The sequence below is a fragment of the Gopherus evgoodei genome, chromosome 11 (genome assembly GCF_007399415.2).
Source record: "Gopherus evgoodei ecotype Sinaloan lineage chromosome 11, rGopEvg1_v1.p, whole genome shotgun sequence".
Taxonomy (NCBI): domain Eukaryota; kingdom Metazoa; phylum Chordata; order Testudines; family Testudinidae; genus Gopherus; species Gopherus evgoodei.
In genome coordinates, this window is record NC_044332.1 from 17,003,703 (window position 1) to 17,026,454 (window position 22,752).

Here is a 22,752-nt window from a genome sequence, read left to right on the forward strand (position 1 = left end):
CGCACTTGGGAAAGGTGGAAGCAGTCCTCGACACCTTGAGAAAGGCGGGGCTGACTGCAAATCCTTCCAAATGTGCAATTGGGCTAGCAGAAGCCAAGTACCTTGGGTATATAGTGGGGAGAGGTGTGGTGAAGCCCCAACTCAACAAATTAGAGGCAATTCAGAATTGGCCCCGACCAGTCCGGAAGAAACAAGTCAGAGCATTCCTGGGGCTGGTTGGGTACTACAGGCGGTTCATCCCCCACTTCGCCACCAGGGCATGCCCGCTAACAGACCTAACGAAAGCCCGTGGTCCGGACATAGTAAGATGGTCTAGCATGGCTGAGGAGGCTTTTGCAGATCTGCAGACCGCTCTCTGCACCGATCCAGTGCTGGTATCTCCAGACTGGGAGAAAGAGTTTATCCTGCAAACGGATGCCTCTGAGGTTGGATTGGGAGCGGTTCTTTCCCAAATGGTTGGAGCAGAAGAACACCTAGTCCTGTTCCTCAGTAGGAAACTCCTGCCCAGGGAATGTAAATATGCCGCAGTAGAGAAGGAATGCCTGGCCGTGAAGTGGGCCATAGAAAGCCTTCGCTACTACCTACTCGGACGGAGGTTTACCCTTGTCACGGACCATGCCCCTCTGAAGTGGATGCACCAAAACAAAGAGAAAAATGCGAGAGTGACAAGGTGGTTCCTGTCGCTACAGCTCTTCCACTTCAGAATACAACATAGGTCCGGAATCAAGCATGGCAACGCAGATGGCCTTTCAAGGGTACATTGTTTGCCGACCCAAGTAGCCCAACCCTGTAGTGTTGAGCAGGGTGGGGGGGGATATGTGATAAACTCAGGACAGAGAGCTGCAAGGGAGGGGTAGGAATCAGTACCAGAAGGTTAAAAGGCCCTCCTCCTATCAACTGAGAGGCAACCACAGGTCAATCAGGTTCAGCTGTGAAAGGTTACCAAGGTAGCAAATTAGAATCAGCTGAGGGGAGAGCTACCTGAGGTTAATTGGGACCAGCTGATTCCAACTTGGGGCTGCCTGAGACCTTTTTAAACCCTTCCCTGTGGAAGGAAGGGGGAAGAGCAGAGAGAGAAGAAGCCCTGCTGCCAGGAGTGCAGGAGCAGCAAAACAGCGAGACCCTCCAGGAGGAGAGGCAGTACTTTCTCCCACAAGGGGGTAAGAATTCGCTAACCAGGACTGGTGGAGATATGGGGAGCAAACTTCCCCTGTGTCCCAAGGGGGACTGAATTACCTGATCCTGTCTCACCAGGGCTAAAAGCAGCAGAGACTGAGGAGACTGAGAAGGTGCCTTGCCACACTCTCTCAATACCTCCCTTAGTCCACTTGCATGGGTGATGCTTCTCACCAGATCTTGACTGCTCCCTCAGATTGGACATTGTCAGAGTAGAAGTGAGGCAAGGCAAGTTCAGCGGTGATGCTGAGGGTGGGGATACATTGGCGAGGTAGCTGCATTATAGCGATGGGTAGCATGACCTACTCTGCTGCCTTGTGTACATGGGAGGCTCTGGAAGGTGGATGGAGATGGAGAATCCAGTAGGAGAGGGTGAGAGGGGCACAGACACAGAAGACAAGCCACTGGGGCAGAAGGGTTATGGAATAGCACTGATGAGCTTGGATGTGAGGCCTGACTGGGACTCTTCAGACTGAATTATTGGCTGCAACTATGGTGGGGAAAATGGTTTATCCCTAGGGCTTTGTGCTGCGGAGTTATGGAACTTCACTGAGTTACTGATACGGAGTTTTGATCTCCTGGGGCCATGCTAGCTGCTTATCATAAAGTTGTGATTTTATATAGCATTTCCAGCTTGGTTTCTAAGACTTTTCTCCTACGGCCGATGCCAAGCTAACTATCCTAATGTGAGCTGAACCTGTTTTAAAAAGCTTTGCTAGTCGCTTTCATCCCTTTCTTCCTTCACTTTGAAGCGGAGTTAGGGAGTTTATACAAAAGCTGGCTAATGCCTTTTCATTTGCTATTCCCATTTCCTTTAGAAGTGCGGGATGTACATTTCATGTATCTAATAGCCACTAATAGGTAGCCATTTTTGTAGCGTATGCACCTTCTGCCTCTTCCATACCTGTGAATGGAGGTCCTGATGCTGGTCTCCCATGCATCACTCTGGCACTTGAGAATTCATTGGGCCCTCGGCTCTGTTACACAGTGACAGCCACCAGTGCAAAATGCTATTGTTCTGACCTGGAAGCTGTCCACTGGTGTAAGTGACTAGATACGGTGTAGGTCAATGGAGAGTAAGGCCTATTGCCTTCAGGGGATTTACTCCTGGTTTATACCAGTGTAACTGACGGCAAAGTCAGGCCCCAGATTCAGAAAAATTCCTTATCGCTGCATTTAGAAAAACAGGGAGAAAATAATTATTTGTAAATCTCTATGATTTGGCTAGGCGGTTCATTTCACGCTGCATCTTTGTATTGAATCATATTCTAGAATAGCTGTCATGTGAACATTTTATTGGAAACTAACACATACCTGGTTTGTAGAAGTGGTTTAAGAAACCTAGAATCATAGAATATCAGGATTGGAAGTGACCTCAGGAGGTCATCTAGTCCAACCCTTGCTCAAAGCAAGACCAACACCAACGAAATCATCCTAGCCAAGGCTTTGTCAAGCAGGGCCTTAGAAACCTCTAAGGATGGAGATTCCACCACCTCCCTAGGGAATCGATGAGTAACAACAGATAGCATGAATAAAGCTGTACTATAAAAAACAGGCTTGTGTGCTCGTAGACTGATAGACTTTATGGTCAGAAGGGACCATCGTGATCATTTAGTCTGACCTTCTGCATAGTGCAGGCCACAGAACCTCACCCACTCCTGAAATAGACCCCTCCACTTTCCTCAAGTTTGATCCGTTTCTCAAAATCTTCGCTTCTTTCATTGAAGGAGGTGGGTATGATTGCATATTTCCATTGCCCCTTGGAACAAGGTGCAGTTGTTTTGAATACGTTATGCACATTTACCATTGACTGAAAATGTGATTAAACCAGCTCCCCCAGGAATGGACAAACCTAGAATTAGAGGTAGCCCGATTCACTGTTCTCAAAGTCGGTTTTGCCATCCTTGAAGCTAAAGACTGAAAAATCGTGAAAGCTCAGTGAAAACGGTTCTTCTTCTATTAATGTCAGTATTGTTCTGTGCAAACTGCTGCCCAGACACACAAGACCCCAGGGTAAGGTTACTTGGAAGCATGTGACATAAGGCTAAATAAACCAGTTTGGGCTCTTATAACCTAAATATTGGGAATTAATTGCCAGATATAAAATGCATTGTTTGCAGGACAGAGGCAAAGCAAATATACTAATTACCTGGGAAATTCCTTCCTCCATCTGAAATGGCTGTTGGGAGGTTAATGGAGAAGAAGAGACCAGGATGTGACTTGCGAAGGAAGTGAGCATTATCCTGCCAGGCGCAGCGTGCTCAAGTCCCCGTCCAGCAAAACACTGCAAGTTGTCCTACTGAATTTGATGGGGCTGCTCATATACTTATAGATTCAATTGCAAGGGCAGAATGAACCACTGTGATCATCTCCTACATAATACAGGCCATAGAACTTCCCCAAAATAACTCCTCGAGCAGATCGTTCTGGGAAACATCCAGTCTTGATTTAAACATTATCATCGATGGAGAATCCACCACGATCCTTGGTAAATTGTTCCAATGATTAATTACCATCTCTGTTAATTTAAAATGAAGCACACGTGTAGAGTGATTTGCTAGACTGGGGCCACAGCGCTCAGCTCCTTGTCGGGACTGAGCCTCGTAAGAGACTGGAGATGAGTAATCCAGTTTAATTATGTGTGTTCATTATGTGTCAGTCCTGTTTTTAAATTAATAATAATCCTGTGTGCTGTGAACACCTGATCTTGCAGCCATAGAAATAAGAACATAAGAACGGCCATACCAGGTCAGATCAAAGGTCCATCTAGCCCAGTATCTGTCTACCGACAGTGGCCAATGCCAGGTGCCCCAGAGGGAGTGAAGCTAACAGGCAATGATCAAGTGATCTCTGTCCTGCCATCCATCTCCATCCTCTGACAAACAGAGTCTAGGGACACCATCCTTACCCATCCTGGCTAAATCATTGTCAAAGCTTCCACTGAGTTCAGTTGTGTAGGATCAGGGCCTTAAAAGCATAACCTTTTGGCCAAGGATTTTCCTTGCAAACATTAATGGATTAAGCTTCATGGCATGCCAGTAAAGTAGGTGTTATATGCCCTTTACAGATAAGTAGACTGAAGCACAAAAAGGTTAAATGAATTGTCCAAGGTCACACAGAGAGTCAGGGGTCAATCTGGGAACAGAACCCCGGAGCTGTCTTCTCTGTCTCTGAACAACGCTACCTACTCTCAAATGTATTCAAATAACGGGATGTGAGAAAACACATTTATTTGTTTTTTAATAGTAGCATTTATTTGGCATATGAAGGGACAGGCTGCCTGCCTACAAACAGAAACACAAATATAAGCTGTTTAGCAATGGGGAAAAAATACCCCAGCTTTGCTTAAACCACTTCTGATCTCCCCTCTTCCAATGCTTGTGGAAATCAGAGATGATCTGAGGATGCTGAGCCACCATGTCAGGTGGACACTCAGTGCAAGAAATTTTAATGAGATGTAATACAAACAAACTAACCAGAGAGAGGAGGTAATCTGCAGAGAGAATTCTCGTCTGCTCCCAGCTGCTATCTGTTTGTTTTCCCCTTATTTTTCAAGAAATTACAGTTCATAAAAGCTTAAGCCCAGATGTGGGTTATTTACTGTGATTATCTCCCTTTTTACTGTGCCTCAATTGAATTTCCCTGGTTTTGGGGGGGAGGAGGGAGAAGAGAAATGCTGTTTCTATTTATGTGGTGGACAGAAAGATGGTAGCACTCAGTGGATGGGTATTATCTGGCTTATTGTGCATCAAGGAGATGAAGGAGCAGAGGAGGATGAAGGGAGGGGCACCTTCTAATACACCACCCATTGCCCTGTCCCGAACAGTATTAATTTGAATTTTAATCAAGCTGGCTGATGTTTTTGTCCCAATTAAAGTGGAAGTGGGTGAAGCCAGTTCCCAGAAGCTTGAGGGAAGGGGAGTTGGGAGAGGGAATGCCTAGAGAGAGAGAGAGAGAGACGGCCTTTCTGTCACTCAGCAAAAGACAAGCACATTTCGGGGTAGCTGAACGAGGCCTGGGGGTAGGGAGTGGTTCTGAGTCTGGCTTATTATGGAGGAAGCTTGAACTGTCGTCTGTACTTTGGAAGCAGAGAGAGCGAGTGAGATTGCTGTTGGGTCTGCAGGAGCACCGTCTCTTTTATTGGATTAACCGAGAAGGAAGATGACTGTAGAATGTGTACCCATTATCTGCACTACAAAGGGATTAGTGGGGATTTCAAAGAAATTAATGGCTTTTGAGTTAGCACAGAAATACTAATGAATGTCAGGGCCAGAGATGTAAGGCAAACAAAATTGGTTTCTTATTTTTTTTTCTCCCTTTGCATTTGGGGTATGAGTTTAATTTTTCTCTGCAATTTTACGATTTAGATCTATGGTTTTCTCTTTTAGCCAAAATACTCTCTAGTAGGTTGTCCATTTGCAGGGAGTAGTTACATTTGTATGTTTACATCCATGATAATGCTTAAGTCAGTGAAATTGTTGAAAACATCTGCACAGAAAGTCTGTGTCTACACTGGGAAAACTTATCATGTTAAATACATGGTTTTGTCCTTAGTGTTTGTCAGGATTTAGGACGTGCTAGCTAAGCCCAACCTAAACTTGACCTTTTTCCCCAGTGTAAAGGTAGGGTAGCACGCTGAGCTCGATTTTGTTGTTGTCGCTCGTTGAGTTTTGCCCTGGTTTCTGTGACTACGCTAGGGAAAAGGTCAGGTATTAGCTAAATCCTGGTCTATGCTACAATGTTCGGTCAACCTAACTACATAGCTTAGCGAAATGAAAAATGTCATGCCCTGTGTGTGATGTAGTTTAAGCCAACCTAATCCCCAGTGTGGACACCGCTAGGACTTCTTCCGTCAACCTAGCTACTGCCTCTCAGAGGTGGAGTTGCTACGGCGACAGAAGGGATAGTTCTGTTGCTGTAGAAAGCATCTGCACTACCGCAGCCCAGCATTTCTAATCTAGACAGAACCTAAATCTGACCTTAATTTGACCACTTTTCTTAGTCCAAACCCTTGGGTATGTCTTCCCTGCAGCATGAATTCATGCTCTTACTGAGGTGTTCCCCTTAATGTTCCTCGTACCTGCACACACAATCCTCTGACCTGAGCTGTCTGGTGCTTTCAACCCAAGCTAGCTGGCCCAGGTGGGGCTATAGGATAGAGTCTGGGTTCTGCTTACACTTGGGCTGGTAACCCACCCCACCCACTTTGCAGTGAGGATACAGGCTAAGCCACTTGAGCGCTTGTAACTCTCCAGTGCCTTCCCACAATTCCCTCTGCTGCACCCCAAAGGACAGACAAGTTCTCCCACAGTTCACTGGGAGAGAGGCATAGAGAGAGTAGTATACTTCTCAATACCTAAACTGCATGGAAGGTTCTAGGTGGTAGGATGTATGGCATGTCCATAGATAGAGCCACTTTAGAAAGAACCTCTAGAAAATATTATACAGCTGAGCCCAGCCACCTTTTTTTTAATATGATTTAGCGTTTTAGGGTTTCCATTTCTGCTGTACCATGGGAAGCAGTGCAGCCTAGTGGATAGAGCATTGGACTGGGGCTCAGGAGACATGGGTTTTATTCCCAGCTCTCCCACTGACTTGCTGGGTGATGCTGGGCAAGTCACCTCTCCTTTTCTGTGCCTCCAGTTCTCATCTGTAAAATGGGGGGAATGGTACTCAAGCCCCTTGGTAAAGCACTTTGAGATCCACAACTGAAAAGAGCTGTGTGAAAGCTGGGTATTATTATGTTTATCATTTAATCTCAATCCTAATCTGCAGTTGGCTAAACGGATGTGTCAAGATCTGCTTCTCCTGATCATATGTCCCTGTTGCAAATATTTATTTGGGCCAAGACTGCCGCAGTCCTACCAGTTCCCCTTAGAAATATAATAATTCATCATTTGGTGTGCCCAGGAATACTGGGCAATTGCTGTGAGCCAGAACGACTATAGAGTGAATTGCTGGGGAAGAATTGAGTAATTGTCTTGTTTGGTTTCTTCCAGAACGCAAGCTGACGTTCCCAAATATTCAGAAGAAGGGATACTTAGAAATTAGAAAGGACCATGACAGCTATTGGCAGCCCTGCTATGCAGAGCTCTCTCCACACAAACTGTACCTGTATTACCTCGACAGCAGCGGCAACCAGAATTTTCCTAGCGTGTACCTGCTTTCACATTTCCAAAGTGTCACTGTCACAGTCAGCACTGAAACGAAGATGGTGGATGCTGTTCTGTCGGACAACTCCCAGCTGCAGCTGAAGGCAGAGTCACCGTGGGAGACTTTGGACTGGGGGAAGAAACTTTGGAAGGTGGGGCATTCCTCTGTGCCAACGTTCATGAGGCAGCAGGAAGACCTAGAGGACTCACAGAAGCTGGACAACAACAGGGACCTTCCCCAGATTCATGGCTTACAAAAGAAGCCTGCTGAGCTTTTCCAGTGTACAGCTTTGAGCCAAAATACAAAGGAGTACCAAAACATTCTCAGGTCAGGGACTCTTTATAGGTTAACGGTCCAGAATAACTGGAAAGCGTTTACTTTTGTACTGAGCAGATCTTGTCTCATGGCATTTCAGCCCGGGAGTCTCGATGAAGACCCTCTTCTGAGCTATAACATTGACGTGTGCCTGACTGTCCAGACAGATATTCTGGATGACTGTGACTCATGCTTTCAGGTCATTTTCCCTCAAGATGTTCTTCGGCTGCGTGCAGAGACCCGTCAGAGGGCACAGGAGTGGATGGAGGCCCTGAAATCTGCTGCCAACGCAGCCAGAAGTTTAGGTCCAAACCTGGAGGTTACTCTCAGAAACAAAGCCAGAGATCAGCCTCTGGGGAAGGACTTCAGGCAGAGCAAGCGCCAGTCTGTGACCACCAGTTTTCTGAGCATTCTGACCACGTTGTCTTTGGAAAGAGGACTCACAGCCCAGAGCTTCAAGTGTGCAGGTAAGCGACTTCATTGCAGTGGCTTTGCTTTCACATACTCTATATTGGATAAAAGAGCAACTGCTTTTAAGTCCTTGTAAGGATTCATGCACATTTGTCCAAGACATAGGCTCTGATTTTCCATCCCTGTAATGCCACAGGCTGTGAAGGCCTCAGATCTGGCAAACTAAAGCTGGTTTTGGCCTGGTTAGCCACAGCGTGGGGCATGTCCGAGTGAAACAGAAGATGTTGTAAGGAGTGGTGCTGTAGGTGGCGCTCTTCTCTCTGAGTCAAGCGGCTTCCAGTGACACACAAACTGTAAGAACATCTCCCATCATATTAGGTTTTGTAAACCCCTTTTTAAATTAACCTTCAGCATGTGGTAGATGGTTATCTCTTTGGCTCTTTTTACTGTGCACGTGTGCACTGCCTAGCCCAATGAGCTCTGGTTCCTGATGGCACTAATGTAATAGAAATAATGCTGAAGCTAAATTCTGGAGCTAAGGTGCCCCTTTAATGACAACAAAGGCATTTATTTTAATGGCAATAAGGCCTGAAGGCACAGCATTTTGTGATGTGGTGTCATGCAATCTCTGATCCTAAGCAGGTTTGGGTGGGTATTGGATGGCAGGGGTCTCAAAAGCACGCTGGGGGGCTGCAGGAAGGGTGATGGCAGGTAGTGTATTTCACTTTGAGTCAGTGTGGAGTCTACCCCAATATGTGAGGTGAAAGGTGTAAACTTCTAGGTGCAATTGTCCTGCAGCATTTTTGTAAGAGTAGGATGTCAAATCATTGTCCAGGACCAATTCCACTTTGAGTAATCATATTCTGCCTAGCAAAGATTTACCCTTTAGCCTCAGCTGAATACACAAGTGTTATTCACTTCCTGTTCCAGCTTGTGCTGTGTTACTGTAAAGTAGTTGTTGCATTTCATTGGAGGTTTAGGTGATTCATAGGGAGGAAGTCTTGTCCAGTGGGTAGAGCACAAGACTGGGAGTCAGAAATTCTGCATTCTCGTTCTGACTCTGCCACTGACTCATAGCACATCCTGGCGTGACTAGCAGAGACCTGCATTTTCAAAAGTGATTCTGATTTTGGATGCATTAGGTTTGGGCACCAACTTTTAGTATACCTTAAAGGAGTCTGATTTGCAGAAAATGCTGAACATGCCCCCACAGTCAACAGGCCCCTTTAAAATGTCTCAAGTCGGGCATCTACCAATGGAGGCACCCTAAATCACTAGTCACTTTTGAACATTTAGGCCTGTTAGTCTCTCTGTGCATGTTTCCCCATCTGTAAAATGGGGATAAGAAATCCTACCAGACACAAGTGGATTATGGGGATCCATTAATTGATGTTTGTAAAACAATATTAAGACTCTAGGGTGCTGCGCACTACAAAAGTGCCAGAGTATTGTAATAATCAAACCAGTATGTGTGTGTACAACTGGAACTGCTTAAGGGTACTTTGTCATGGACCTTTTCTGTTAATGGCTACTAGCAGGGCCTGCACTACCATTTAGGCAGCCTTGGCAATCGCCTAGGGCGCCAGAATAAATGGTGGGCGCCGTTTTGCCGGAGGGGGCTTCAGGCGGCTCCGGTGGAGCTGCCGCAGTGGTGCCTGAGGAGGGTCCGGTGCTCCGCAGCTCCAGTGGAGCTGCTGCAGTCGTGCCTGCGGATGGTCGGCTGCTCGTGCGGTTCCGGTGGACCTCCCGCAGGCATCACTGCGGCAGCTCCACTGGAGCCACGGAGCACCGGACCCTCCGCAGGCACCACTGTGGCAGCTCCAGCGGAGCCGCGGGATCAGCGCGCGGGGCGGCGAAATTGCCGTCCGCCTAGGGCGCTCAAACCCATAGCGCCGGTCCTGGCTACTAGAGCTCCTCTGGTAGCTCAAGTGGTAGGGGCCTGTGTCTTAGGACCACGGGGATCTGAGTTCTATGCTGTATACAACTATCCAACTTGCAGAATGTGTAACTTTTTCATTGCTGCATCTTCTCTGAGTCTTTCCTTTCCTTAAAAGCTCAAGTTTCAAGACTCCCTATTTGGTTGGATTATCGTGCCCTTCCTTCAGATACTGTCACCCGTCTGTGTGTGTTCTAGGCCTGAGATCCAGATGTGTGCTTATCTGCTTTTTTCCTTCCCTGGAAGTGGATTTAAGGTCACAGCCTTAAGCATCCATGTTTGTTTTGTTTGATTAATTGCAACCTTAATTCAGTTGAGAACTGACTAGTTCAGGGCCAGGGTACAGTTTAATTGGGGCTTTTGAAAATCTCATTAACTACATCTTTACAGACCTAAATACCTTAAAAAATCTGGCCCTATGTCTCCCTGTGCCTCAATTCCCCATCTATAAAATGTTGATATAGCCCTTTCCTCTCTCATGTGTGTTGTGAGGATAAATACATTATGGGTAGTGAGGTACTTGGGCCCAGACCCTCAGAGGTATTTAGGCTCCCATCTTCTGTTGAAATCAGTAGAAGCTAGGAACCTAAATAGCCTTTGCGGTTTTGGGCCTCAGATACTACATTGATGGGGAGTCATACAAAGACCTGAAAGAGATCTGGCTAATCTGTTACCCTTATGCAGTACCAGGGCTGCCCAGAGGATTCAGGGGGCCTAGGTCAAAGCAATTTGGGGGCCCCTTCCATAAAAAAAGGTTGCAATACTACAGAATACTATATTCTTGTGGGGGCCCCTGCAGGGCCTGGGGCACAATGCCCCAGTCCCGTCCCCCACCCCCACCCCAATCGGGCTTCCTGTGCAGTACTGTTATAGCTGTGTGGGTCCCAGGATATTAGAGAAACAAGGTGGGTGAGGTAATATCTTTTCTTGGACCAGCTTCTGTTGGTGGGAGAGGCAAGCTTTCAAGCTACCATGGAGCTGGAGAAGAGCTCTGTGTAAACTGGAAAGCTTGTTTTTCTCAGCAGCAGAAGCTGGTCAGTAAAAGATGTGACCTCACCTATCTTGTCTCTCTAATCTGTTACCCAGCAGTCAGGGTTTATTAAACCCCAGTGGAGGCAAAATCAGTAGTCTCATTTTAAGATATTTTCAGAGTTTCCTTCTTCATTTTCTTCCTTTCTTCTTAATTCTCTTCACTTAAAACAAAATTCAGTAAAGAAACGTTCTCTCCTTTAGCACCACCATTTCAGTGCTGCCCTGCTTCCAAGAAAGCTAATGAGTGTGTTGCCAACGACCTCAGCAGGGGTGGGATCAGGCCATGGGAGAGCAACAAATAACCTGTCGTCTTTAATTTGAGAAGTATTTGGGGTATTCTGGATTTTATCCTGTGGGAGCAGCCTTTTGTGTGGGAAAGGATGGATTTCCTCTCTGAAACATGCTACATTGCATCTCGAGTCACTCAGACGTTCCCCACAGAAATAAAGCACTCTGACCTTGCTGGGGCGTGAGTGCTGTTTTTAAGTTATGGTCTTATTTTTAAAAAGCCACATGTAGCTTTCATGATACTCCGAGGCCAGGTCTGCACTACAGTCCTGTCTCGGTGTGACTACATTGCTGAGGAGTGTGAAAAAACCACACCCCTGAATGACACAGTTATACTAACCTAACCTCCCCTCCATGTAGACAGTGCTATGGTGAAAGGAGAGCTTCTCCAATCGACACTGCTATTGCCGCTCAGGGAGGTGGATTAATCACAGTGGCAGGACAAGCTCTCCTGTCGGCGGCATAGGTAATGTCTTCGCTAACACACTAGCTGCACTGATAAAACTGTATGTGAAGACGAGCCTTGACGCTTACTTGTTAGACATTTCCTGTGCTCCCATGGCCTGATTTTTCAGAGGTGATGAGCAAGCATAGCTCCCACGGTAGAATTTATGGGCATTCGGCATCTCTGAGACTGAGAATCAGGCGACTGGACATAATTTTAACTTGAATTTCCATATACCCATACATCACATCCAGTTTTGGAGAAGGGTTTATGGCCATAGTGCTGTTTTTTTTCATTCTGGGCTGTGCCTGTCCCCCGGGGTCCCGGAGAGTCGATTTGGGGCCTCTAGCTGCTACCATAATACAAATAAATAATAATAATGAATAATAACTGGGAAAATTCCATCCTGTTTGCTTCAGGGAGGAAAAGTTTGTGCCGAGGAGACTTTGGGGAATAATGAGTCTTGAAGATCTCCATGCATCTTCATCGCTATATAGACGGTTTCTGCTGTTTTACTTCATAGGCTGCTGTTTAACCTAACAGAACTGCTGTCGGTAATTACATCTTGCAGGCATTAAGAGCCTTCCCTCCCACCCCAGCTGCTGGAAGGGGGAAGCTTGGAAAGAAGGTGGGGAGAAGTTTTGCTGTGAATTCTTCAGCCATTTAGTGCAAATTCTTGTAATTACCGTCATTGTGTCGTGTCTGAATGGCACATAATACAGCAGAAGCCTTTCCTAATTGAGACCTTACAGGAGGTACAAATCCCTTCTTTGTTCAACCTGCCAAATTAGTGCCGGAAAGTGGCAGGGTCCGAGTGGGAATCAAAGGCGAGCAACACAAAGATGGAACTGAAGGCTACAGTAATAACCCTCTCTTGTCCTGCAGGGAAAAAAAGTAATGACCAATGAGAAATGAAGTTTTTTTGTTATAAGTTCCCTTGACATGACAGCACCTCGGGGCTGCTTTATTTATTTAGTAAAAGTGATTAAACAGTAATACAACAGGACAGTCCATTGTCTGCCATGCTACCGCCCACCCTACAGACCCCTGCTGCCTTGGCTAATTGATTGACAATGAACCTCTGATAAAGAAGTTTGTTGGGAGTTTGATGGGGGGGTTACTCCCCCCCCCTTCTTTCTTTGTCTGGAGTTCCTTTTTGTTTGAATTGCACTCCACATTCTTCCCCCCACACACACTTTTAAAAGCTTTTCAGGGACAGCTCCCAGACAAACAGCTGACACTCACAAGCAGGTAGAGAAGAATGAAAATCTCTGTGCCTAGCTTTTGACAGGTTTATCTTGGGGGCTGACTAGCACTTTCCAACCATCGATATAAGCCAGGGCAGCAGTGTCAGACATAGCCACGGGGTGGAGGGGAAGGGAGGCGGGGGTCAGATTGTTGATGTGCTGGGGTGAGAAGGGTGGTTTGAAAAAACAGTTTTCCTTTGGTGGGAACTGATGCCTTAGCTTGATCTGTGCATGCAAGAGGTTTCCCCCACCCTGGTTTCTCCCTCTTACTGCGGGGAAGGGCATTTCGTTTCTCACACTGTGTTTTCAAGGTAGGGAGCTAATATGTAGGCTGTTGATTAAAAGAGTCGGAAGGGAGTGGGGATTTTTAAGACTGCATATATTTTATATGCTTTGTTGTGTGTACAGATTTTTTGCCCCGAAGATGAATATTTTCTGGAGAGAAAGTGGGATGAGCTGCACATTCCCTAGGCCCCAAAAAGTCAGTGTCTTCTCGGTCTCTAATTAATGTGCCCCTGGACTCTCTTCTTACAAGCCAGGAGCTGGATCCTGCACTGTGATTCCCTGGCACAGGTGCCCACGCTGGTGGTGAATACGTGGAACTCCATACAGGTGTAGGGTTCACATGCTAGATGATCACATGGGATCAGAGGCCTGAGGCCCTGATCCTACAAACACTTAAGCATGTGCATAATTTAACTCGGGTGAGACTGTTCCATGGGCATAAAGTTAAACACCTGCTTAAGTGCTTTTCCAGATCAGGGTCTAAGCTAGTAAATGTCATGCTTCGTGGTTTGGCTTTTAATGTGCAGATATGGGAAAAGTTTACACGGTCACAAGGTCCTTTTCCATTACTGGGTTGTGTCACAGATAGATCCACTATTTAGTTACTTCATTTGGATACAGGCAAAATCCCTGAATTGATCAGATTCGGAATATAGGATTTGCCAGCCTGGATGAAAGCATGTGTCCATCAAGTCCACTATCCCGCATCTGGCAGTGGCTAGCAGCCAGTTCTCCAGAGGAAAGTGTAGCTACCCAGTCCCTGCAGTGAAGCACCTAGCTGTTTGTTCAATACTGTGGGGTCAAGAGGAAAGGAAGGAGCTTCTCCCACAGACCTAAGGGGATCCGACTACACCTGGGGCTCCTAGCCCTTTTTGTCGTGCCCCCAGTTTTGAAAAGGCCTGGTGAGATAAGCTGCCTTTTCCCTTGGTCTCCTTGCACTGTGCTCTGGCATAGTCACTAGTCTCGTTCTCCTTTTGGGGTGGTCTCTTTTCCCTCTTCAGCTTTTTGTTTTTTACCGTTAATTTGTAATTAGATTAATAAAAGGAAACACGCGCAGCTCTAGCTGCCAGTCCTAATGAATATGTGCGTTCCACCCTGATGCGAAATGTGCTCATAGCTTTATTGTTGTAGCTTTCTATTTTCCATTCTTGCATTCCCCCCACCACCACCATCTCTTTCCTGCTGTGCCAAGTGACTCCCATTCATTGTTCCCACACTTGCCAGAAAGATACACGCTGCTGTTGGGGCTCCGTAGACTTGGCTGCATGTGCTCTCCCTGTTGAGGTGAACGTCATGAGAGCAGAAAAGCAAGGGTTGGGCCAGCGAGCCCGCAGCCCTGTATGCATGAGCTGCTTCTGTAGTTGGCTGCAGTAGAGGCCACGCAGGAGCAGCAGGTGGAAGGTTGGTGGCTTTCCAGGAGGCATTTTACCCATGGCTATGTTGTGATCACATTTGCACTGGTCGGAGGGATCTGGCAGAGCAGAAACGAGGTCCCACAGCTCGTCCTGCTAGCTAGAGCTAGTGTGGAGCTCGCCCCTGGTTGGGAAAATGCTGATTTTTGTCTTGCAGAATGAAATAGGTTTCCCCTTAATTTCCTGGCAAATCAGCAAATATTACTGTTCACAAAACTATTCAGTCACTTAAAAAACCATCCAGCTACAGTACTGACTTGGTTTGACTTTCATCAAAACAGTCGCCAGTGGACAGCTAGAGGTGTCCATCCTTTGAATTCAGCAGGTGCTTTGCAAGTTGTTGTAACACCCTAGAAATTCAGTAGCACCTATCTACTGAATTAAAAACACTATGGGCCAAATTTCAATAAGCTGTTTGTCTGATGATATTGTATCAGAATGTACTTTTAAAGACCCTCAGCCCCAGGTTATTGCAATTTCATTAATTCCAGCCACTAGCCCCTCAATCTTACCTATCTAAGGCATCTGCCGCTGTGGTATCTAAGTGCTGTACATATCAATTTATGTTCTATTTAGCTTAACCTTAGTTGATCTCATTTCTCTGTCTCTCCATGATTCCAGGGATTTTTCCTCCTCCCCTTCTTCTGAGTCTCTATAGTGTTCCCTATGAGAGTGTGTGTTGCATTAAAAAATGGCATTTGTAATGGTGCTTTATTAACCACGATTTCTCATGGGCCTATAGTTGCCCTTTCAGAGCCCATTAAAATCAATAGAAAAACTTCCATTGAGTTCAGTGGAAGAGGGTTTGGGACCTTTAGGGCTCAGACTTGCATTCCTTGTACTCATGCAAAAACTCCACTGGCCCTGTCTAGACTAGAATTTGGAAGGTGTTAGCTACACCTAGTCTGGACAAAGACATTGGCTTCTGGGGGAGGTTCCAGGCAAAGGACTACCAGATAGGATTCTGAATTGGCTTGCAGGTGAAAGCTCAATCTGTCACATTCTCGGATGGATACAGGAGTAATTTTGCCTTGGTGTGCGATTAGATCTTTCTGGATTTATCCAGAGGAGCAAGCCCCTCTGAGGTGAATATTTAGAAACATGGTGAGGCTACTGGTCATTAGTGCACTAGCAGTTTGAATGCTGCTGTTTGTATCACACGATAGCTCTCCTGCGGTATTGATTGGCTAAGCATGCCCCATGTAACGAGGCGATGGCAGAAGCCATTTTCTTCTGGTTTCTAGAGGCAGGGTGTGTTTGTTCAGCTGAGCTTTCTGATCCAATTCTGAGATGTGATTCAGCTTTGAACAGTGATTGTAAAACTGACATCCGAGTCAATCTGCTCTCTTTGTGATCTGATACATATGTGCAGAATCGTCTTGAATTCTTCTGACAAAAATAAGTTTTTACTCCGGTTATCCACAGTCCTGGGAGGATGAGCTGCATTCTTTTCTGAGGTGAGCATCACAAACAGAATTATTATCCAAGTTCCCATTGTAAAGACACAGTTTGCCCTCAGTGACGCCTTTGCAACCTCAGGAGTGTGACTGAGATTGCACTGCATTTCCAAGCTCTTTGGAGCCATTACAAACACTGTAACCGAACGGTCACAGCTCACTTACTGTAGTTTTGGGTCCATAAATCCTATGGATCCAGTTTGTGTGTGACTAGAGTGCCACTGGAGCGTAGGAGATGCCTCTATTGTTGATGTTGTTATGTCTGACCAGGCTAATGCCAAAAGCAATGTCTTGGAGAGACATGGTGGGTGAGGAGATCTCTTATTGGACCAACTTCTGTTGGCAAAAGAGACAAGCTTTCAAGCCTACACAGAGTTCTTCAGCCAGACCTGAAGAAGAGCTGCATGTAAGTTCAAACGCTTGTCTCTTTCAGCAACAGGGGTGGTCTCATAAAAGATATTACCTCATCCACGGTATGTCACTACATCCTGGGACCAACACTGCTACAATAGCACTGCAAAAGCAGCATCTGTAAACTTCTTATTCCCTCACACATTGTGATAGGAGAGGCATTGTCAGGAAAACGGTTAAGGAACCGCAACAGAATACTGAACAATGGAGAGAGAGCTTCTGAGCCTCAGGGGTTACATTTTCCAAACAAGTAATCTCATGAGATATGGCTTTATTCTGTCAAGCTGAGAAATCGGGATAGTCAATCCAGGCAGCTTTCACTCATCAAAACAAATTACAGGCTAAATTAGAGGCTGAGTACTACATGGATAGTTAACAGGCCATAAATCTTCATATGCATCTGTAAAGCATTAAGCATACCTTGGTTGCTAAATGAAATATACATGTAAATGCTATAACTGACATGGTGACTAACGAGAGGAAATTCACCTGAACAGATATGTCAAAACTAAAAGAATTTGCTTTTAGTAACCATACACTACATAGTGCAGCAGTTACCCAAGACAGAAATACAAAACCACCCTTTGTATCTAAACTGAAGTACTGTTGAGGCTCTCTAAATAAGCAGCCACTGTATCAAAGAACACAAACTTTGCAAACCATGAGGCCTACCATGAGCTGAAAGTCAGTGAGAAAACCGGGGGTAAGGGAGGGGCTACGTGCCCCTCCAATGAACTGCAGAGCAAAAATGAAAATCGAGTAAAGTACAGATTTTTCAGCTGAATACATCAGGCAGCCCTGATAATGCAAATGCTTATTAGCTCTACGTACACGAGGAGCTTTGCAAAGTGACTACTCGCATGTATAAAGTTAAACGTGAGTGTAAACATTTGCAGGATCAGGGATATAATTTTCTGTTGTTCTTAAATATTTCTCCCTCTGCCTGCTGGACTGGGAGTATTGGCTCAGCAGCATGTACATTCTATTGGGAATGAATCACTCACATTGCTCTAAGAACATAGAAAGTTAAGGACACCACTGCTAATGAAGGCTGGAAGGTGGTAGCTTGAGGTGGCCTTATCAAACTCTGTGCCATTTTCCTTTCTCACCTTTACACTGTTTCTAAATGAGTCAACTTCTGACTCCATGTCATGGATGTGACAAGATCACAGAGTCTCGTTCTTCTGACACTGAGCAGGGCACTTGATGAAAATTAGGAAAACAGTGTTCTGTGTAAAGCTAGACTGCCCCTTTCTGCTTTGCTACAGAGCTCTTCCAGCCCCAGCGTGCTAGACGCTTAAAAAAACTGTACACTTGTCTGTCTAGATAACTCTAGGCCTGTCATTATCATTGTATCTGAGCACCTTACCCCACCCCTGTGAGGTAGGGAAGTAGTGCAGTCCCCACTGCAAATGAGGAATTGAGTCTCAGAGAGATTAAGAACAGGAGTACTTGTGGCACCTTAGAGACTAACAAAGTTATTTAAGCATAAGCTTTCGTGGGTTAAAACCCACTTCATCGGATGAGTTTCAAAACCACCTAAAGGATTTAGATTCCCAGTTCCCGTTATTGGAAATCCAAATTCCCTAGGCAGATTGGAAAATCTGCACCTAAGCCCCAGGGCTGGTGCAACCATTTAGGCGACCTAGGCGGTCGCCTAGGGCACTGGCATTTGGGGGGCACCATTTTCTTCGGCAGCAACCATGGTGGCTGGATCTTCAGCCGCCCTGGTCACTGCCGGCATTTAGGCGGAGGGAGCTGGGGCAGGGGAGCGTGGGGACGGCCGCCTGCAGCAAGTAAGGGGGTGGGGGGCGGCACGCAGGGGAACTCCCTGCCCCTGCTCACTCCTGCCCCGCCTCCTCCCCAAGCATACTGTGACTGCTTCCCTTCTCCCGCCTTCCAGGCTTGTGGCGCCGAAGCTCATTGGCGCTGCAAGCTTGGGAGACGGGAGAAGTGAAGCAGCAACGGCGTGCTTGGGGTGTTCGTGCGTGGAGCAGGGGTGATCTGGGGGGCGGAGGGTGCCTCAGGGCAGAGGGTGGGAGGTGGGGAGCTGCCGCTGGGGGGCACCTCAGGCTGGAGCGAGGGAGCTGGGGCGGGGGGCGCCTCAGGGTGGAGGGGGGGGAGCTGCCGCCGGGGGGGAAGCCTCAGGGCAGGGGCTCGGGGATGGGGGAGGGTACAAGATGGAAGTTTCGCCTAGGGTGCAGAACATCCTTGCACTGGCCCTGCTAAGCCCCAGGTCTCACAGGAGGTCTGTGGCAGAGTCAGGAACTGAACCTAGGTCACCTGTGTCCTAGCCTAGCCCAGCCCCTTAACCACGAGCCCCCCATTCCTAGCATGCCATTACCCTGGCCCTAGGAAAGATGTGCATTATGAATTCTTGCGTCATCCGCTTTCTTTGGGTTTTTTTCTTCCGCAGCGTTAGAACTCGAAAACAAACCTCTTGACACTGGTGCAGCGAATCTGCCGGCAGAGACATTATTAAGCCCAGAACGGATCACCGCTGTACACAGCACTCTGTCGCTGCTATTTCTGCAGCCCCTCTTTCTCCTCCTTGCCTTCCTGTTCAGGACTAGCCTGTTTTCTCCCTATTGCAAATACCATACCCACAGCTACATGTTTCCCTGCCATATCTACTTTCCAATACGCAGTTGTCAGGGATGGATCAGGTGTGATATTACGTTTTCCCCCTTCCTTTGGCTTCTCCTATAGGGGTTCGTACCTGTGCATCAAATGTAAAAATGAGCTTGCTAGGAAATTGAATGTGTGATGTTACGTCTCTTTTTTGGGGATGGGGAGCAGAGGTGCGAGAGGGCAGTCTGTTTGTTGACCCCTCCCCTCACCAGGAAGACCCTTGTTCACTTAACGCTGTCTCCTTAAAGAGGTCAATTGTCCCCAGTTCTCTCACTCAGCCTAGGAGGGTTTACAGTTGGGAAAAGGCAGTGCCTTCTTTTCTATCAAACATGATGGCCGGTTTTGTGTTCTAACCCTTAGATGCACAGTCTGGATTTCAAAGGCATTAAACCCTGTGCTGCTCCTTCTCTCCTCCTCCTTTAAAAAAAAAAAAAACTCAAATAGCATAATTGGTGTATGCTACAGAAATATATTTGTCGCTCTACATCACTTTGAACCGTGTCACATCAAAGGAATCCACTGCTTTCATAACTTGATTTGAAAGAGTTGTAGAAATAACCACCATTATGAAACACAGCAAATAGCACGGTTCAGGGAGGGGAAAGTAGAGAGATTTTCATGGAGCAAAGCCTATAAGGTGAAGGAAAACGGAGGTACAGTGGCCGTGGCCAGATCCAGAAAGAAAGCAGCGTGTGCAAATTGGCTGTTCCGAATGCACAGGTTGTAATTGACACTAATACCTGCAGCGTCGTGTGAAATACACTGTAACCAAGTCAGAAATGTGTTTCCGAGGACCTGGAAAACAAATGCGAAATTAGCAGGACAAGAGCGGCTGGGAGTGGGCGAAACAAACAGTACAAAAACGGATGGCTGCTTTAGCAGAAATGGCTTTTCTTGGGAAGGATCCCCTTCATTATAAAATAGAGGAGGTGGCTGGCCAGGCACTCTCTGTGAGGGCTCCGGGATGCTGGAACTTGTTACTTACTACCTTTGGTCCGAAGTAGCCTGAATTTGGTGACCTTCCGGGCATGTTGCCCAAGACATCTGTTTGAGAGAGTGTGTGGAGAGGGCTGAGGGTATCCTACCTAGACGAATGTTACGTCTGTCACAGTTAGAATCTGTTTTCTAGCTCAATAAATTAGGACTTATTCCCATATCCCCTCTGTAGTGCAGTAAGAATGGCCGGTATAAATAGCTATGCATTAAGATGAGAAACCCTATGACTTACGCTGCCCCATGAAAGGCAGAGTGAACTGTACGGAGAGGCAAAAATTAAAACCTGGACGACGATGGGTGAAGGGTAGGTAGGTGTTTTTGCATGTGACTGGCTGGCTGAGCTCCTGCTGAATGGATCACTTTAATGCTGCTAAGATTCATTGTATTGTTAATGGTGTCTTAGGTGCCTACATCCTTGGAAGGGCATTTTTTAGCTGTTGTTTACATAAAAATAAATAAGCAAATAGGTTGCCAGGTGAGGAATGTAGATTTCAGCACATACAGGGAATGTACCTGAGACTCGTGTCTTTCGTCCATGTACTGAGAATCCTTGCATTGTACATTACCATATTCAGCCTTTTATGGGAGCAGAGAGAACAGCCACCATGTGCTTCAGCAGAGAGGTAGAGAGTGATCTCTGACCCACAAGACTCTTGCTTTAAGTCCACCCACCCAATGTGTTTCTAGGAACTGTAGGACCAAGAACTCTGAGGCTACCTAAACTCCACGTACCCACATTTGCAATTAGTTGGGTTGATCTCTGGGATTTGGCATAGAGTCTTTTCTCCCATGGTTTGACATCACCAGCAGGGTCTTCTGCGTAATTTAAGTCACATTCAAAACCTCTAGAGTGTGGCTTGAAGGCCTAACCTTGCAAACATTTCCTCAGGTGAGTAAGCCTTATTCACATAAGCAGCCCCATTGATTTCAAACCATGAGTCAGAACTACTCCTGTAAGTAAGGATTTGCAGAGGGCTTCAGTGAATTGCAATAGGACTGTCATAAGGAACCGTTCACGTCTAGCTCCAGCACGTTGCAAGAGGATAGGCCTTAAAATGGTGACGTCCTGCTTTGTAGTGAAATTATTTTAGATCATTTTTGGAATTCTCAGAGGTATTGTTTAATTGATTTCCTCCTTCCACTCAGTTAGTTGGACTCAAGGTACTAATGCAAACTAACATCCTATGTGGAGAGATACAAAACACAGTTGCAATAAGACTTGGGAAACTTTCCAGAATAGTGTTTCTGGCAAATACCAGATCATCTGTAATGTTTGTAAAGCTTTTAGTGGTGCTCAGTTGGGAGTGTTCTGTATAATTCACTCGTGGCTTCACCACGCATGAATAAATCAGCCAGTACAAACTCAAAAGAGAATAAAATCACGCGTGTTACTGTATTTCATCCAGTGTATAAGAGAAGGCTACATGTAGTAAATGCAAAAACTATAACTACTTAGTGCACAAACTCTGAATCTTCTGTGCTCACACTGTGATTTGAAATTCTGAGGCGGCTGATGACAAAAAAGGATTTAGATCCTTCGTTGCTGCTTTTTTGTAAGGCTGGGGCACTGCAGTGTTTACTGTACCAAGGTGTATTGCTAATCAAACATTATTGTACTTTATGAGCTGTTACCGTTCTGCTTGGGAAAGGTGCGTGTTAACTTTAATCAGACTTCTCCATCTTGCCCTTTGAGAGGACGGGTGTCATTCTGTGTTTTCTTTTCAGAGAGGCAAGACTTACCTCTGTTGTGCTTTTAAAAACATCGGTACCATAGAAACAGGGAGTACATTCTACTGGCATCTTTCAGTGCTAATAGAATGGCATGTCAGACAAACAGAGTGTACTTTTTTTTTTAAATCTCTTCAGCTGTTCTAACACTGCACCTTTCTGTATTCACACACACTTTTTTTTTAGTGGTATGGTTGATCTATATGGAGTTCACCACCTAGGTGTGCTACCTAACTTTGCCACGTGTCGCTGTGTTGTTATGTATAATGTGGAAACTCTTGTAAACTGGTTAATATGGAAGCAGTTTATTAAATAAGTCAGCAATCCTACCCCAGATACATGTTTGTTGTGCGTAGATGGGAATATGAACATATTGGACTATTTCTAGGGCTACAAAATTGCATCGTCACTTCAGATTTACTTGTCTCTTAGACTAGGTAAATTTGCTACCGAGGGCTGGTTGTAAGGGATGTGGTCAAAGTGTTTGTGCCCCAAATTTGGCCTTAGTTTAAAATTATGTGTCATCCAGTCATGGTAAATGTTCTTCATTGTTTCATTTTTCAAATCAATCGTTCCGATATTGGAAAGAAAAGCAGTGTTGTGGGCATAGAGAAAGCAGAATCGTCCAGTTTTGAGGGCACAGGGACGAGGAGGCACCAAATGGGATTACGTTTCCAGCGCTGCCACTAACTAGTTGTGTGATGTTGCTGAAGTTACTTACTATAAGGCCAGACAGTTAAAAGGTTCTGGTTATTTTGAGTGCCACCATTTTTGGAAGACAGCTACATTCAGATTTTCAGAGGTGTTTGCCACCTGCAGTTCCCAGGGA

The 22,752-nt window shown here is 46.0% G+C and overlaps 1 protein-coding gene across 2 annotated transcripts in view; it reads left to right on the plus strand.

Moving 5' to 3' along the window:
- PLEKHM3 (pleckstrin homology domain containing M3) overlaps window positions 1-22,752 on the plus strand; it is a 137,044-nt gene that overhangs the window by 28,625 nt on the left and 85,667 nt on the right. For both annotated transcript variants that reach the window (XM_030580073.1, XM_030580072.1), the window contains one exon: window positions 7,176-8,111. In XM_030580073.1, coding sequence (XP_030435933.1) covers window positions 7,176-8,111 — 936 coding nt within the window. The remainder of the gene's footprint in view (window positions 1-7,175; window positions 8,112-22,752) is intronic.